Source organism: Canis aureus, chromosome 7 (assembly GCF_053574225.1).
Source record: "Canis aureus isolate CA01 chromosome 7, VMU_Caureus_v.1.0, whole genome shotgun sequence".
Classification (NCBI taxonomy): Eukaryota; Metazoa; Chordata; class Mammalia; order Carnivora; family Canidae; genus Canis; species Canis aureus.
In genome coordinates this window covers 46,735,674-46,755,160 of record NC_135617.1, presented here as the reverse complement: position 1 = coordinate 46,755,160, position 19,487 = coordinate 46,735,674, and the positions used below count along the sequence as shown (strand labels likewise).

The following is a 19,487-nucleotide window of genomic DNA, read 5'->3' as shown; positions in this document are numbered from 1 at the left end:
GCAATAGGCAAGATTTTATTCTTTGTTATGGCTGAATAGTATTATAACACATTCTCTTTATCTACTCATCTACAGGTGAATACTTAGGTTGTTTCCATGCCTTGGCTATTGTAAATAATGCTGAAATAGACATAGGGATTCATATATTTCATATATCTTTTCAAATTAGTATTTTCATATTCTTTAGATAAACATTCAGAAGTGGAATAACTGGATCACATAGTAGATCTATTTTTAGTATTTTGAGAAACCTCTATACTGTTTTCCATAGGGGCTACACCAATTTACATTCCCACTAACAGTGTATAAGAGTTCCTTGTTCTCCACATTCTCTCCAACACTTGTTATTTCTTGTCTGTTTGAAAATAGTCATTTTAACAAGGTGAAGTTATACCTCATTATGGTTTTGATTTCAATTTTCCTAGGAATTAGTGTTGTTGGACATCTTTTAATGTACCTGCAGGCCATCAGAATGTCTTCTTTGGAAAAAAATGTCTATTCAAATCTTCTGTCCACTTTTAAACAAGGTTGTTTGGGTTTTTGAAGTTGTTGTTGTTAGATATATGTGTTCCTTGTGTTCCTTTTATACTTTGGAGATTAGTTCCTTATCAGATGTATGATTTGCAAATATGTAGTAGGTTGCCTTTATTTTTTAAAAAGATTTTATTTATTTATTCATGAGAGACACAGAGAGAGAGAGGCAGAGACATAGGCAGAGGGAGAAGCAGGCTCCATGCAGGGAGCCTGATGTGGGACTCGATCCTGGCACTCTGGGATCATGCCTTGAGCCAAAGGCAGATGCCCAACCACTGAGCCTTCCAGGCATCCTGGTTACCTTTTTTTTTTTTTTTTTTTTTTTTTGATGATGGCTTCCTTTTCTGTCCATAAGTTTTTAGTTTGAAGTAGTGCCATTCATTTACTTTTGCATCTCTTTGCCTTGCCTTTAGAGCCAAATCTGCAAACATTGCTTAGACTGATGTAAAAAACCTTATCACCTATCTTTTCTTCTAGGAATTTTAGGTATGCAGGTCTTACATGCAAGTCTTTAATCTGTTTTGAGTTAATTTTTGCATATAGTATAAGACAGTGGCCTAGTCTCATTCTTTTGCATGTGACTGTCCAGTTTTCCCAGCACCATTTGTTGAAGAGATGGTCCTTTCACCATCGGATGTTCTTGACTCCTTTTTTGAAAATTAATTTTCCATATATTTGTGGGTTTTCTTCAGGGCTCTCAATTCTATTGCACTGATCTATATGTTTTTATGCCAATACCATACTGTTTTGATTACTATAGCTTTATAGTATAGGGAGTATGATACCTTTTGTAGTATCAGAGAGTGTGTGATACCTCTAGCTTTGTTCTTCTTTCTCAAGATTGCTTTGGGTATCAGGATCTTCTGTGGTCCCATACAAATTTTAGAATTCTTTCTTCTTCTCTGAAAATTGCAATTGGAATTTTGACAGGGATTGCATTGAATTAGTTGATTGCTTTAGAGTAGTATGGACATTTTAACAATAAATCTGTGAGCACAGAAAATCTTTCTATTTATTGTGTTTTCAATTTATTTCATCTGTGTCTTATAGTTTTCAGTATAGGTCTTTCACTTCTTTGGTTAAATTTATTCCTAGGTATTTATTCTTTATAATGCAACTGTCAATGGGATTGGTTTCTTAATACCTCTTTCTGAGTTTGTTAATTAGTGTATAGAACTGCTGTAGATTTCTGTATGTTGATTTTGTATCCTACAACTTTATTGAATTTATTAGTTCTAACATCTTTTTTGGTGATGACTTTATGGCATTCTATATAAGTACCATGTCATTTGCAAATAGTGACAGTTTTACCTTTTCTTTCTGTTTGGATGACTTTTATTTCACTTTCTTGTTTTATTCCCATGGCTATGGCTTCCAATACTGTGTTGAATAAAAGCGGCAAGAGTGTATATCCTTGTCTTGTTCCTGATCTTAGAGGAAAAACTTTCAGTTTTTTACCATTGAGTATGATGTTAGCTGTGGGTTTGTCATATATGGACTATACTATGGTTAAGTACTTTGCCTGTATACCCGCTTTGTTGTTGTTATTGTTTGATGTTATTCTTTTTAAAGATTATCTATTTATTTAGTTGAGAGAAAGAGAGAGTGAGAGCAAGAGAGTGCTGATGGGGAGCTTGATTTGGGGCTGGATCCTGGGACTCCAGGAACATGACCTGAGCTGAAGGTAGAGGCTTAATCAACCTATATACATTGTTAAGAATTTGTTGTTGTTTATCTAAATGGATGTTGGATTTTGTCAAATGCTCTTTCTGAATCTATTGAGATTGTCATATGATTTTTATCCTATTTTTTTTTTTTTGCTAATGTGGTGTATTATGCTGATTGATTTACAGATGTCAAACTATCTATGCATCCCTAGAATCAATCCCATTTGATAATTTAATGTATGTTCCTTTTAATGTATTGCCGAACTTGGTTTGCTAATATTTTGTTGAGGATTTTCATAACTATGTTCCTCATGGATATTGGCGTGTAATTTTCTTTTCTTTTTTTTTTTTTTGCTGTGCTCTTGTCTAGTTTTTGTATCAAAGTAATGCTGGCCTCATAAAATGGGTTTTGAGGCATTCTTTACTCTTGAAATTTTGGAAGATTTTGAGAAGGATAAGTTTTCATCTTTGACTGTTGGGTAGAATTCACCAGTGCAACTATCTGAATTGGAGTTTTTGATTACTGATTCAATCTCCTTATTAGAAATTGGCCTACCCAATTTTTTTTTTTTATTTCTTCATTATTCAGTCTTGGAAGATTGCATGTTTCTAGGAAAACATTATCCATTTCTTATCTAATTTGTTGGCATATAATTACAGCAGTTTCTTATAACCCTTTGTATTTCTGTATTATGAGTTGTAACTTTGAGTTCTCTCTATTTTTCTTAGTGACTTAGTGAGTCTAAGTAAAAGTTTGTCAATTTTGTTTATCTTTTCAAAGAACCATGTTTCCTAGCAGTAACAAGCTAAAGGAAAGTTCCAGAATGGTGCCTGCCAGTGCCATTATTAGCAAGGCAGAATGAGATCACAAAAATAGCATACGTTAGTGTCCCAGAGAGAATCCCAACAAGTTCCTGTTTCCTCAGCAGATGCCCCAAGTAGTAAGTGGTGTTCTTCACACATGACCCAAGTGCTTATCCAACTGGTGTTTTTATTCTAAATCCTGGGATGAGTTAGTCTATGTGTGAGACCTTTAAGAGTGTGTTCACTATTCCCTACTGTTCTGTGATTTTCTTGGAATAATACCTGTTGGTTTTCAAACCTAGGCGTCTTGGGGGCTCATCTGTCCTGAACAAAATCTATGAGTTGGGGTGCCTGATGTGAAGCATAGACCCTTTATTTCTCAAGGAAAAGATCTATATTTTTGAGATGTCTTCTAATTGTGGATTGCTGTGCCTAGTGTGGGGTTTATCCTGGCAAGACTATGGCTTTGCCTCTATCCATTTTAACACTGCTGTTTTATTCTATGCTGCGGGGGCTTCAGTTATCCAGGTTTCAGATCTTTTTCTGAGGTAATAACTCGATAAGAGGTGGTAAATTTGTCGTGTCCATGGGAGAATGTGAGCTAGGATCTTCCTATACTGCCATTGTGAACCCCACAATGGGGAAAACAATTATGATTTTTCTTGATTCTAGAATTAATACTTACTATTTGATCAACATTGTCTGGTCTATCATTACTATTGTACATATTGTCCTTATTATCCAATCTGGTCTCTCATTTCCCATTCTCTCTTAAATATGTCTCCATAATATTTATCTTTTAAATCTTGAAAATAGTTTTCTGGTTATTAAATTCAACAAGGACAGTGACTGATGTAACACAAATTCCTAGAATCATGCCTAGCATATATTTGATGTTCAGAAATATTTATTTAATTGAATTTAAACAAACATTTTGCCTTGCATTATTTAGACCACTGGTACTACTTACTTAAAATATTTACTCAGTAAAAAATTATACATTTATTTAACAGATTCTGATTATTGAGCTCCTTTTTTGTTTTGATTACTTTTTGTATCAAATTCTTCAATAATCATGAGTCTTTTAAGTTGCTTCCATCTATAAAAGTATTTACAGGTCAATGTTGGCATATGTTTGTTATGTACCTGTGTACAGGTGCAGGATTAGCATTCAGTAAATGTTCTGAATACAATATAAAATTTATATTTGATCCTCTACAAATTCCCTTATACTAGAATCAGAAGAAGTTAAGAGGTAAAGGGATTTTTTTTTAGTTTTTTTATTTTTATTTTTAAAGTAATCTTTACACCCCACAATATGGAGCTCAAAACCACAACCTTGAGATCAAGAACCACATGCTCCACTGACTGAGCCAGCCAGGTACCCCAAGAGGTGAAGATTTTTTCCTTAAAGATCAAACCTGTATCCATAGGAACCACAGATCTTTAATAATACAGATAACCTTAGGAATGTTACTAAACCTTCCTGGTAATGACTACATTTAGAATTGCAAAAGCAGTTCTTAGGATTTAATGCCAGTTAATGGGGAAGAAGTAAATCATTAAGGGGCAATGGATATGGTGAAAGACATAGGAGAACTATGGCAACTAAAGAGCAATAAAATTACCTAAAAAGAATGGCCTTAGAGAATTCAGATCCCTGGCATCAAATGAGACCAGAAATAATTAGTGATAAATTGTTTCCAAAGATAGAAAGGAGATGATCACATCCTGACCCTAGATTCATAAAATGAATATTTGATTATATGTACTGTGAGGAGTAAGAAGATACTTATATTAGGGTTTATAGAAAATCAAACTCAAATAGTTATCCATTCTTCTTTTTATCTGCTTTATAGCTTATGCCAATCAATCGGCAATACTAAAGTGGCCTTGCATCTCAATAATAATAATAATAAATTATATTATTACAGTGCTATTCTAATTATCTAATGTTATAATTAATGTTATTCTAATTAATTATGTAATAATCATTATTATTAGTTCTGTTCTAAAGATAAGTAATAATGTTAATTATTTTCTAAATCATAGGTTTGTATCATCATTATAACTTATCAGATAAGAAGAAATACTGACTGTATGTTGATTATAAATTTCTCCAAATATAATCAGAATATGATCCTAGTATTATAGCAATACAGGAAACATTGCTGATCAAGTAATAATTACTTAAATATGTATGGCTTTGTAGTCTGGTGCTGTTACCGCACTATTAGAATATGGTTAATTATGAGAAAGAAAAGAGAATCAATTGGTTTTGAAGAGAGCAATCTGAGGAAACTCGACAACATTTTAACAACAATCACAACAATGTAGGAATGATATCCAAGTTATGGATTGTTTCCCTTTATTTTTTTATCCTGTTGCTGATCATTATCTTGCCTGTAGGGTGTTGTTGCTATACATGCTGAACTCTTGCCATCAGCCAGTCAAAATGTATCTACTATTCCCCACCTTGTCTACAGTTCTTGCCTATTATTGTTTCTTTTGCTGGCTGGTGGGTATTTATGTAATACATTGTTTTCCTGGGACCCCTGGATGGCTCAGCGGTTAAGCATCTGCCTTCGGCCCAGGGCGTGGTCCTGGAGACCCGGGATGGAGTCATGTCGGGCTCCATGCATGGAGCCTGCTTCTCTCTCTGCTGTGTCTCTGCCTCTCTCTCTTTGTGTCTCTCAGGAATAACTAAATAAAATCTTTAAAAAAAATACATTTTTTTCCTACATATTAACTTGCATAAAAGACTTACCAAATTTTTACTTTTTATCAAATTATAACATGAATTTAAGGGATACATTCTTTTATTTGTAATCTTTCAAAACTTTATAAAAAAATTTTTCAGTGCATGAAAGTCTAGATCTCTGATAGAGTGAATGTACCTAGACTGAAAATACCCTGCTTTTCTTTCCTATTTTTCTTGTATCTACTTTCTTGTATGATTGCTAATAACGATCAGTGTCATTTTCCCATTTCAGAGCTAGGGTTACAGTCTTTGAGGAAGAAAAAGCAAGAATGTCCTCTCTTTGCTTTTACTTTAAAGAGAAAAAAAAGTTTACTTTTCTTCCACAGTCACACTCTCGAGAGGTTTCCTACACAGGTTTCTAATCTCAAACCTGAAATAATATAATATGCCCTAATTGCCCCATTTCAAGAATCACCACTGTCACGAAGACGTACAGCCAATCTGATGTAGGAAAGAAATATCCTGGAACAATGCATATTTTTCCGTGTTGAATTGTGTTAATATATTATATTTTCTTACTAATGTACAATATACTGTGTTCTATATTGAATATTATACACACTCACAATATAACGCCTTTTCTTTAAGTGATAAAACCCGTAGTGATGATCATTAGAAACTTACTCAAGGTATGACATGTACTTTACAAATTCTGTTAACTCTGATACTGTTGTTATAGTGCTGTGCAGCATACTGTGCTGAGAGAGATTCTGGGGTAATGCCTGGACTTGGTAGAAATGAGTATTGTGTTCTCTTAATTCTGTTAACAGCCCGCTCTTAAGTGGGTAACAGAGTAAACTATTTGTTTATCTGTGACCTAAACCTAATTTCCTGGTTATGTGGAAACCCATATTTCATCTTTTCTATGAAAAAATGAATAAGCTCACATTCAATGAATGGAATTTTGCTAAACTTTCATAAATTCTGAGACAATGTATCATGCTTCAATCATGAGTTAATTATTAAGCATTAGTGAAACTTAGTAATCAACTTAATTGAAGGTGATAGTTAACCAATTTAAGAAAATGAAATACAGTGTCATTATTTTAAGGTAATTTGCTGACTATGGTTGGAAAAAGGGAAGCTGTACTCAGGGATACCAGGGGGTCTCATTTACAAACTACAATTTAAATGTTGTCCCCTAGCATTGTGTAAGGGGCAACCTGCACAACCATATCTGGCTTTCCTAATGCCTAAACTAGAAAAGGAAGGACTATCAAAATATCCTTTGATATTTTTATTATCCATTCTTATCCAATGATAATAATGACAATATTTGTTTACCCCTTTACATACTATAATGGGAAGAGAAAGGCATTAGCATTACTGAAACATATATTAGTTTAGGATTTTACACCGTTTTGTCACTATTTGTCAAATATTTTAATATGTCCTAATCTGTATTTGTGAGACAAATTAGCAGTAAATTAAAACTGTAATAGGGTATCTGCTCAAAGTATTTGAGTTTTAAAATTAGGAAAATTCAATTTATTGATGTTTTATTGACCTGCCACTCTCCTGGTTTTGATAAGACTATAGAAACTAGATGGAGACCAGCAAGTTAGAAATTTTCTCCCAAGGTAATAATAATTCCTTTGCTTTTAAATTCATTTAACATACTAAAACTGTGTTGCTTTCCAACATCTTAGAGCATTCAGACATTTCATGACAAGTTTTATGTTCTGAAGTTAGCCATTTTGAACAATTACAACCTCTGAACATAGGGCATGGTAGATAAATGTTGGCTAACGTAAAAGAAGGAGAAGGAAGATAAAAACTCTGACCTTGGGAAGATACTCCATTTTGTAGAGGAATTAGATGGTAATCCTATTCTATATTAGCTGTCTCTGTAGTTCTAGGAGGCCTCTTCCTGGCTATCACTCTTCAGCTATTGTATTTGTGAATTTTAATGTCCTGATAGTTCGAGGAGGCCTCTTCCTGGCTATCACTCTTCAGCTATTGTATTTGTAAATTTTAATGCCCTGATATGTTCCATTTCTGTAGACTTTAATATTGAACATCAAAAAGAAAGTTGGATCACCAAGTAATTTTTTATAATAAAAAGAGAACTGGTAGTTAATGTTTGCCCCCTGTGGTTTGAGTGAAAGATGAAGTAGACAGTTACCATCCTTTGCTTGGAGCTGTGGCAAACAAGGCAAATGGGAAAAAATTATAAAGTAGGACTTTCACTGATTGTAAAATTGACTAATGCAATAGTGAGAGATATAAGAATAGTTATTTTATCTATCTATCTATCATCTATCTATCTATCTATCTATCTATCTATCTATCTATCTATCATCTATCTATCTATTGAGAGAGTGTGAGCACAACTTGAGGGGTGGGTAATGGGTGAGGAGGGGCAGAGGGTGAGGCAGAAAGAATCTTAAGCAGACTCCCTATTTATTTTTTAAAAAGCTTGTTCAGGATGCCTGGATGATTTAGTCAGTTAAGTGTCCAAATCTTGATTCTGGCTCAGGTCGTGATCTCAGGATTGAGCCCCACCTTGGGCTCCATGCTTGGAGGGTGGGGGGTGGTTTGCTTCTCTCCCTCCCTTCTCTCTCTGCTTCTCTCCCCACATACTCTCTCTCCAAAGTAAATAAATAAATCTAAAAAAGAAACTTAAAAAATTAAAGCTTTTTCATTGAATCATATATTCACCCATACAAAAAGTAATATTAAGTGTTCCCATGTGTCTGACATAGTTCAAAATAGGGACATAAAGCAGTGAAAGTAGATGATCATCCCTGTTCTTATGACATTTATATTTTATCAGGAAAACCAACAATAAACAAATAAGGAATATATATATATATATATATATATATACATATATATATATATATGTATATATATATAATAGGTTATAAGAACTATGAGAAAAATAAGTGAAGAGGGCTAAAAGATGATAAAACAATAAATTGCAGTGTTAATTAGGTGGCCAGTGATATTGTGGCCAAAATATAATAGGATTATACAAATGCAAGGAGGTTACTTTAGACCCTGTAGTCAGGGAAGAATTTCCTGCATTGCTAATGTGAGCTGAGACCTGAATAACATCTGTGTCAATATTTTGGAGAAGAATCTTCAAAGGCCTGTGTGAGGAGTGAGCTTGGAGAGCCTGGAGAGCCCAGCATGCAGGATGAACAGAAGCCAGCATGTCTGGAGCACAGAAAGTGAGCAGTTGGGCAGGCAGAGATAAAATCACAGAGATCGGCTGGAATAGGTCACACTAGCCAATGTGAGATTTTCGGTCCTCACCTGGATGTGTATATAGAGAACATCTTAATTATGGGGTACTCTCCCCTGCCCTCCGACCCAAATAGCTGTTTTTATCTCTGCATCACTCCCGATGCCTATTTTACCAGTCAGACTCTCAAACAATAATTATTGTGTCATGCAGCATGCTAAATGATGGGAATACAAGAGAGACACTGGCCAGCCCTGCCCTCATGGAGTATATATTTCAGTGGAGAAGTTATGGCTGAAATGATTACAAGTATCACAAGGTCTAGAAGTAGGTGAGATGTATTACCAGCATTTACAGTAAAATAGGGCTAACCAAGCCCATAAATTAGATCCAATATATATGTAGCAATGAAATAGTATTTCATCTTACATATTTCACCTCAAAAAGTCATTCCAAGATTCTATCTACTATAACAATAAAATAGATTAAATAGTGCTTGATAATTTTCTATGTCCTTTCATATACATTACCCTATTTAATATTCACAATTGCTGTGATAGAGGTCAGTCAGTTATAATCATCTTTTTTTAAAGATGAATAAACTTAAGCTCAGAGTATTTAAATTATTTGAAATGAGTTAGTAATGTAGGTAGTCATAGCCTTTTTCTATACCCCTATATCACTAGATGTCGATCTGATCTAAATATAGTAAAACCACTTACCCAACAGCACTAGGCATTTAATTTGGAGGCGAAAGGAAGAGAAAACATAGCATTCTCATGTTTATGAAATATTATATCTATTTAAGAAGATGTTCTGATAAGCACCAGATAAAATGTGCAAAAAATCTGTGTGCAAAAAAAAAAAAATCTGTGTGCATATAAAGTTAGGGGATAAACAGAGTGGTATGGGATTATTCTATAACCTTGTCTTGACTGAAATTTTTTAACTAGGCATATAAATATGTGGTTAGACTTTGATGCTTTTATATACTGAAATTCTGCTTTTTTCTCCCTTTTCCCATTCTCAAAATCACTGCCAATCAATGAATCTTACCCACCATTTCCTCTGAGTTCATTGCTTACTTTAGAAATCTACAGTGTTTCTTCATTGAACAGATTAATCTTAGCTACTCTCTTTCTCCTCTGCCAAAGACTTCTGCCCAGGCACTCCTAAAAGCTTTACTCAGCATTCTCTCCCAATTATCTTATTCCCAGCTCTAAATCCAATGCCAAGATTTCTATTTGAATAACTTCTTCCTAAAATGCTAAATTGTCAACCTTTATAAAAGCTTCATTCACTTAACCATCCTCTATTTCTTAGAAATTCAGTAGAGAATTCTATCTAATATGTAACCCTGAATTTGCTGCCTTACTAAATGAATACTCTGTTGCCCTCAAAGTGCAATGAGTTTCGTTTTCCAATTTTTGTCTGACGTCAACACGTCTGGCTCTATTAATATTGATTATTTTACATTATGTTTCATAATGAGCCAGCACCTGGCATAGAGTCACAGAACAGTACATTTGATATTTTCAAGTAACATCATTGTCTTATTACAAATATTACATACCTAATTTCTTTTCCCTCCCATTATAGCTGTGAATGCTTTTTCTATTAATTAAAACTGCCAAGAATACATGTCAACCACCAAATAATTAAGGCACAAGAGAAAAGTATGCAACTTCAATGATATATCTGTGTTTATGTGTTGTTTTATTCTTCATGACTGTGAGCTGGTGCATGTCATGTGATATACTGAGGAACAGGGTCAAATCTTTGTCATGTGGCAATGTGCCAGTTCCCATACTAAGTGTTGGTTGTATTCAATTTTATTTTACCTTCTTATCAACCTGACAAATAATTAGTTTTCAATATGACTTTCCATCTAAAAAGTCAGGGAAGATCAGAGGCATCCTTTAAAAAAGAAAGGTTAAGAGAAACATCTTTGTGAAAAATGAAGGACACTTACGGGAACCAGGAATTTTTTAATTTCTTCCAATGCATGACTCATTCGTGAATAAGCTTCCCCAGGTGGAGCAAACACTTCAATTAATACATGAAGTTCATCACTCAAGTGGGCATATTTGGCTTCCCCACTCTTCCTTAATTCTTCTTCCTGTGAAAGAGGTTATTTTTAGAAATACAAATCCACCCATTTTGCATCGATTTAACATCTACTGAGAATCTGACAAAAGGGCATAATCTAAGCAAATTATCCATAAGTAGAAACCCTTTGAGAAATAAAAATATGGTACAAGCCATTTAAAGATTTTAAAATCATCTTTCAGTGTTTGAATGATTTTTTAAGCTGGCATAATTATCATCTACAATGGATTTTAATCAGCTAAATGAAAATGCTGAATCCCTGAAAAGAAGTTACAGAAATGCCACTAACTTTTCAGTGTACACTACTATATTAAGGAAGAAAAGGATTGTTTTTGTGTCTGATGAGTAATACTGTTCTTTAAGGAAGCCCAAACTTTCTAGCTACCTTTTGAGAAGCAGTGAAAAGGTTATGTGTTCGCCATTAAGGTACACAAAACCAAGGCTTATCTTCCAGCCTACGTGTCCACTGGCCCATTTTGTTAGCTAGATTTATGCCCACAGCTCTGTTATTTGCTGCCTCATTTTGGTCAACAGGAATATATTAAAGGGATGATGGTTGAGCATTATGTCGGCATAGATCCTGCATAAGCTATATATCCTCAGCTTAACAAACAACACGTTCCTATTAGATCAGATTTTTCATAGTACTGTATCCAAGTGATTATTGTGGTCTGATTAATTCAGCACAGGTGCAAAGCAAGTCAGTACATGATCTATCTACTTTGCTAACATGTGCCAGGTATTTGGTGCATATCATCTCTAATCACACCATAATCTTGCATAGTATTCACAAATCAGATTAGGAAACTGAGTTTAAAAGACCTTAAGTAACTTTAGCAAAGTTGGGATTCAAAACTAGTTCATTTTGCAACCAGATTTACATTTTTCTAAGGTTTTCATGAAAGCAAAATTCAATTAAAATATTAACATATATAATATTATGTTTTACTTTTCCTAACTCCCCTCCCCAATCAAGTAGTAGTTTTTCACAAAATTTCAAAGGATAAAAATGAAATGACAAGTTATTTTTAGTTTTACTTAGGGATTGTTTAGAAAAGTAATAAGAATAGACCTAAACTGGAAAATAAAAGCAAATTTTCTATTGATTTCCAGAAGTTAACTGTATGGCCCATGCTAAGGTGCTTATCCAATAGAAATGTCCATCATTCCAGTACATGGAAGATTCATGAAAAAGATGGGAAGGTGTCCTTGCTTTTCTGTCCATCCCCCACCTACTCCAATCTCTCTTAATACAACACCTTTCAGCCTGGTAATCCACTCTCTACGTCCCTAATCATACTTTCCATCTCTAACTAGGAATTTTTACTTAAAACAGTTTTTTCAGTACCCATTTCTCAGTTTAAGGAGAAGCAGCACTTGCCTCAACAATTATGCATTCACTGGGTGTAGTAAACACTTCTTTCCTCTGGGTTCCGCTCCTTATCTCTGGGGTCAGCTTCTTTTGTGCCTAAGTGTTTGGGTGGTTAAATCAGAGGATTCTTCATATTGCCTCTTTCTCCATATTTCCTAAGCTGATTTCCCACTGGTTATTAAGGGCTACTTGCTAGCCAAATTTTATAACGTCTGGATGCTATGAGGTATGGCATTCAAACATGTTCAAGTTTTTCAGATAAAATAAGCCTGACGAGATACCTCTGCAGCTGGGCCACTAGGCTGATGTCCATGAATCAAATGCAGCTTGCTTTTGAAAAACACATTTGCCTCTTCCCTCCCCTATCATCCTTTCTATAAGCAGATGAGGACACTGAGGCCTTTAGATACTAAGCAACTTCCTGGAGGTCAAGTGTTAGCAGTGATAAAGATTTTAACAGAGAAAAGTGAACACAGCAGAACCTATCATGAGCTACTACTGGTTATTCTCAAAACCAAACTTCATATCTTCAAAGGTGTGTTATATTTGAATTCACACATTGGGGTAACTTTTGACAAAGCAAAAGGTCCCTGGCCTTCATTTCCTACTGTGAAACTTAGATAATAGTGAGATCACAGGATTTTGTGAATTTTGAGAAAAGTGAAGAACATTTTGTATACTAAAAATGCTACACGAATTTAGTATAATAATAAATATATTATTTCTTATGTTCTCAAGTAGTATTTTAAAATAATGCCTGGCTGTTTCAACAGAGACCAAAATAGATGTGACTCAAGCATGAAGAAAAGTTCTTTCTGTCTGAAGTAAAAGTCTAAGTTGTAAGTAGCAGCTAGAGGAGCAGGTGGTTGTTCTCTGCACTCTTATCCAAGGATCCTGGTTCCTCCTCTTTTAATTCCAGCATCCCTGGGGATGTTGTTCTCATGGGTGTTGATGAAGGAGGCTGTCTATCATCACCTCTAAATTCCACTCCAGGGGCAAGAGAAAGAAAATGTAGATAGCAAAAGGTTTATTTCAAGGACATATACCAGAAGTTTCATACATCATCTCTGGGCATATCTTTGGCAAAAGTGTAGTAACATAGTGGCCCTGGATGCAAGGGAAGCTATAAATGTGATTTCAGTCCGAGCAGCCAAGAGACTAAATGGAGGGTTTCATTTATGACAGAAAAAAGTGAGAATGGCTACTGGATGATAACAAATTGTCTTTGCATTCAGTCCTCATTCAGGACTAGTTAAAATAATACCTATTTATTAAATCTAATTTTGGTGAATAGCCAGCCAGTATCTGCCTGAACATCCAAATTTTATTTTAAAAAACACCACTACACCTCCAGTTGGATTTATAACATAAAGCTCCAAGTTTCATTTGAATATGGGCAGACATCATAGCCATGCTAAATTGTGCAAGTGTCCAGAAACCAGCAAGTACACTTATAGCAATTTAATACAATCTCCTGAGGTATTTCTTAAACAAGATTTCCAAAATATATTTTGAAAAAAGATGTATTTTTGCCATAAATTCATTATTTGAGAAGTTGATTATGAATGGAGCAGTAAGTAGTGTTTTTGTGCTTCTGCCCAATCATCTTTTGTGTGGTTTATAATAAAGATTTAGCACCATAGCAGGTTTCACTAGATAGAACAGGAAACATAATGGGGTACTGGGTGGCTCAGTGGGTTGTGTCTGCCTTCCACTCAGGTCATGATCCCAGGGTACTGGGATCGAGCTCCACATTAGGCTTCCTGCTCAGTGAGAAGTCTGCTTTTCTCTCTCTCTCTCTCTCATAAATAAATAAATAAATAAATAAATAAATAAATAAATAAATAAAATCTTTAAAAAAAGAATAGAAGACATAATAGCAAGAAGAGAAGAGAACAAGATTAAAAAAAATCTTGGGTGTAAATTGGCATGAACTGTTCCAAAGTTACCAGTACAGAAGACTGGATCTCCATCTAATACAAGCACAGAAAAGGGCACAGGGAATAAATCAAAAGAATGTAAGATGCCCACACTAGAAGGTGAATCGGCTTGATGTGATTCATAATTCTGCTTAAAAGACTGCACACTCAGTTTATATTATTTAATCTTCCATGGAATAGGTAAATTTATTCCATTGAGGATATTTACTTTAACCACTGACCTTCAGAACACAATTTGTGGTGTTCAGCTATTACAAAGGAATCATGAGCTAATTATTTAAATTGCAATTATTAGTTGCTAAACATGAGAAATTCAAAACAAAGTCATTACAAATATCAAATCTAGTTTCACATCTCCCTAAACATTCTATTCCCTTGTTATACCCTAAGGTAAAATATAAATAAAGCATATCATTTTTTATTGGTTATTTTATAGAGTATAGCATGGGAGGAAATAGAGTCTAATTTGAATTGCATTCATGTGTTTAATTGTTAAAAGGATTTTTAAGAAAACTTCCTCTTAGGAATTATCATTCGTATTTTAATCTTCCACAAAAGAATACTTCTGACTTGGAAATAATTTGACAATTAGAAAAGTTTCCTCTTAATTCAAAATAGCATGTTCATTGAAGAAAACTTGAAAAAAAATCCCCAGAAGTAGAAATATTTAATAAAAAAAAAATGCCGACAACCACACAATTCAAGATACACTATTAGGATTTTCAGTATATTTTCTTTAAGTGTCTTTTTACAATTATAGTAATGGAATTAAAATAATAATTTTATTTATTTATTTTTTAAGATTTTATTTATTTATTCATAAGAGACACAGGGAGAGAGGCGGAGACATAGGCAGAGGGAGAAGCAGGCTCCCTTTGGGAAGCTTGATGCGGGACTTGATCCCAGGACCCCAGGATCACACCCTGAGCTGAAGGCAGACACTCAACCACTGAGCCACCCAGGTGTTTCTGAAATCATAGGTTTTTTTTATAAGATTTTTTTTAAAGATTTTATTTATTTATTCATGAGAGAGAGAGAGACAGAGAGAGAGAGGTAGAGACACAGGCAGAGGGAGAAGCAGGCTCCATGCAGGGAGCCTGACATGGGACTCGATCCCAGGTCTCCAGGATCAAGCCTTGGCTGAAGGTGGCGCTAAACCGCTGAACCACCCTGGCTGCCCTGAAATCATAGTTTTAATATTACTTCTTAGATCATGGGTATGTAAAATACTTTCAATAGATTATCTAATTTTGTATACACAACTATACTTTATGCTATATGATGTTAATTTCCTTCTGCTATAGAGAGAAACTTGTCCAGAATTACACAGACTATAAATCATGGAGTTGAGTTAGAAGCCAGGTAATCTCTTATCAAAGGTCAAATTCTTAGTCACCAAGGGTACTGATAGAGGTATGCTAAATATAAGTAAACATTTTATACATCCGGATTTCCCCACAGATGGTCTGTCTAGTTTCTGGAATATCATGGCCGGTTAATCTCCCACCAAGTTCCTGGTATTCAGTCCTATGGAGCACTGTGCTATCCAGGGGATCCTACATCAGATCACAGGTCTCTATGCACTAAGCACATCTGCTATGAATTTCTTATCCCCTCTCCCAAAGGTTCTGATTCCTTGGTAGATATATGCTCATTAGTGCTTGGTGAAACTATCATTTTTAAGATTGTCACTACTCATCTCCTACTTTATGAAAGACTTACCTAAAAATGCTAGTGATCTCACACGACATTGTTTATGCCTAACCCTCTGTTTGCAACCCATTTCAAACAACGCATCATCCAAAGTTTTTAAGATTGCGCTCAGATTGGTTTGCACAATTTCTCATGGATGCTCATGCTATGGTCTTAAAGCAAATGTACCTCATGATGGGTCATTCTCTATTTTCCTGCATAGTTTGTCCGACAGCAGGGGCAGAGTGGTTAGAGCCCTCTGCACTCTCATTCTATTCTTGGAGTAAGGATTTAAGTCAGCTTACAATTGGGTATTTCATCTTAGCGTAGATGACTCAAGACAAATTCTCCAAAACAGGACACGGGATTAGATGTCCCCTTGTATTGTGGTCCTGAGGCCAGCCTTTGCTCCCTGGATTTTTCAATTGTCAGTTGTAATGTAAAACTCAAAATTTCTTAAAATACCCTAAACTATCCACTCTTAAAATCATTTATGGGTGACATAGACTTCATTTAAAATATCAGAGGGGCACAAAGCCAAGAGGTCACATTGATAATTTCATCATAGACAATTCACAAAATTCCCATCCTCTTGTCGCAAGACCTTTCCTGCTTCATTTCACAATTTTAGTTTTTTTTTCTTCTGTCTCTAATGTTTGTATTATTCTTTCCTCCCACATGGAATTTCTGAGGAACTTTTAAATTATTTGCACCTCTATGAAACAGAGTAATTTAGTTATTGAATGCTAATTCCCAAGCGTACATGTCCAGCTTATTAGGGAGCTCGATGAAATAAAGGGCATACCAGCTAATTGACCCTACTATCCTTAGAAGTCACAATGGTGATCATCATTTGCTACTTGGAATGACGCTTTGCAATCTCCCTCTCTCTGTCTCTGTCTCTCTCATACACATATGCAAATACAGTGCTCTTTAAAGTGGGATTCTAGTGAAAGAAATGTTTCCATTTTGTTAAACTAAGAAGAGTGTTGGGATGTCTGGGTGGCTCAGTGGTTGAGCGTCTACCTTTGGCTCAGGGCATGATCCCGGAGTCCTGGAATCGAGTCCCATCGGGCTTCCTGCATGGAGCCTGCTTCTCCCTCTGCCTATGTGTCTGCCTCTGTGTGTATGTGTGTCTCATGAATAAATAAATAAAATCTTAAAAAAAAAAAAAGGAGAAGAGTGTTCACCTGCTTTGGGCAAATTTTTAAAAAATATGTTATAAATTGTTCACAATATGATAAAACCATGTATACCTCTTTTGTACCACTTCAAATTTTGGATTATTTTTTTCCCTCCAGCATCTCCTGAAGCATCCCGTTATCAACAGCACCAGCAGAGAACACCTGAATAACTGAGTTGATGTCCTATTCATCATTTTCTAAACACCTATGTATTCATCTGGATGTATATATGAGATATCATATATATGTTATATTGTCTTCTCTTAAATATTTAATTACAGAAGTAGTCTTTATTCGTAACCACTTAACTGACTCACCAGATTTGCCAAATATTTATTTCCCCAAAAAACAATTCTCTAATGTCCACGATAATTGACTGTTTAAGCTCCTACTGTCTAATCTTTATAAATCATGAGTCAGTGGTACTTGTTCCCAAACTTGTTTATACCTATTGTATTTGTTATTGTATTGTATTATATTTTTATGATTCTCCCTTCGACTTTTAAAAAAATTATCGAATAACTGTCAGACCAAAAATATGTAGGTTAAGAGAGATTTTACTTTCATAAATTCCTTCTGTAGTTACAATAACTTAATTATGATTTTTGCACAGTATTTTGTTCCTAGGTAAATTATAGCATCATCGTTCTATTTTATAATTTATCTTTATACACATATGTTTCATCATCTTCTCATCTCCCAAATTGTTTTTCATATACAAGTGTATTTGTAGAACATGAGAAATATTCTCAATAAATTCTTGTGGAATTAATTACCTAAGGGGAAAAATCATACTGTGTTTTCTTCTATCATCAAACCATGTCTTTACTGCTCATGCTAAGGTTTTCTTCATAGGCTCAAACATTTATTGTCCTGAGACCTTGGAATGGAGTGATCTATATTTACTAATATGACTTTACTTTTAGCATAGGAAAAATATTTCCAATTTATAATTACATTTAGTATGTCTTCTAATAAATGAAGAACAATCTATAAATCATATATATGTATATTCTATGGTATTTTATTTTCTAAGCAAATAATTATGCAATTGCAGTTTATACCACATCAAGCATTTGTTCTGGTATTACAAGCACATAGCCTGTGTAAGTAAGTAAAACAGTAGAAGCTTATAACTCAAGAGAGTATTATGGTGTTTATCATAAACAAATTAGAACAAGCAAATTTTTTAAAATAGCTCCTCCTATCTAGTCCCTCCCTATGGCTTGTTACCTTTATATAATGGGAGTGGCAGTGGGTAATCTCTACACCCAACATGGGGCTTGAACCCACAACCTTGAGATCAAGAGTCACATGTTCTTCCGACAGAGTCAGATATCCCCAGGGGTTGGTAGATGGATTAGTTCTTACTAGACTATTCCAATTTCAGGAGAATCAATAGTTGTATAAGTACAGTGCTTACTCTTTGCTCCCAGGAATCAAACTTAGCAACCTTTAGAGTCCAGAAAGGAGATCCCAATGATACAAAACTTTACAGTAATATTTTATTAACAACTACTACTATCTTAGAGACTGAAATAATTTTTGTATTATTTTCTATGTATAACAACAAATATTTCAAAACTCCTAGGAACAAATACCAACCACTGCTTTTCTTTTCTCTTTTCTTTTCTTTTTTCTTCCTTTCCTTTCCTTTCCTTTCTTTTCTTTTCCTTTCTTTTCTTTTCTTTTCTTTTCTTTTCTTTTCTTTTCTTTTTCTTTTCTTTCTTTTCTTTCTTTCTTTCTTTCTTTCTTTCTTTCTTTCTTTCTTTTGTCTTTCTTCTTTTTCTTCTTTCGTTTTATTATTATTTTTTTTTAGAGAGGGAAAGAGATAGAGAGAGGTAGAGGGAGAGAGAGAATCTTAAACAGGCTCTGTGCCCAGCACAAGAGCCTGAGTTGGGGCTTGATCTCACGACCCCAAGATCATAACTTGAGATGAAATCAAGAGTTGAACACTAAAATAAAATAAAATAAAATAAAATAAAATAAAATAAAAATAAAAAAAAAAAGAGTTGAACACTTAACTGACACAGCTACTCAGGTGTCTTCATACCACTGATTATCTGTAGACACTTTTATGTAGCCTTAAGTTTAGGAAAGTGCTTTGGAACAGGGCATAGAAGGTGCCAAGCATAATGTCTATTCTAGCCATGGCTCTTCCACTAACTGCAAATTTTAGCTGATATTTTACTCTTGTGGTCCTCATATGCAAAAACAAAAAAAAAGGAAAAGAG

The 19,487-nt window shown here is 34.5% G+C and overlaps 1 protein-coding gene and 1 long non-coding RNA gene across 23 annotated transcripts in view; one reads left to right on the top strand and one right to left on the bottom strand.

The window, feature by feature from the left end:
* Positions 1–19,487, bottom strand: part of KHDRBS2 (KH RNA binding domain containing, signal transduction associated 2) — a 589,140-nt gene that overhangs the window by 303,955 nt on the left and 265,698 nt on the right. For all 22 annotated transcript variants that reach the window (XR_013383276.1, XR_013383278.1, XR_013383277.1 and 19 more), the window contains exon 4: positions 10,929–11,075. Coding sequence is in view for 4 of the 22 variants with exons in the window: in XM_077903521.1 (XP_077759647.1) it covers positions 10,929–11,075 (147 nt within the window). In the remaining 18 variants the exon portion in view is untranslated. The remainder of the gene's footprint in view (positions 1–10,928; positions 11,076–19,487) is intronic.
* On the top strand, positions 3,068–17,807 carry LOC144317311 (uncharacterized). The gene is made up of 3 exons (XR_013383280.1): positions 3,068–3,142; positions 13,211–13,276; positions 17,371–17,807. It is a non-coding gene; the product is annotated as an uncharacterized LOC144317311 (long non-coding RNA).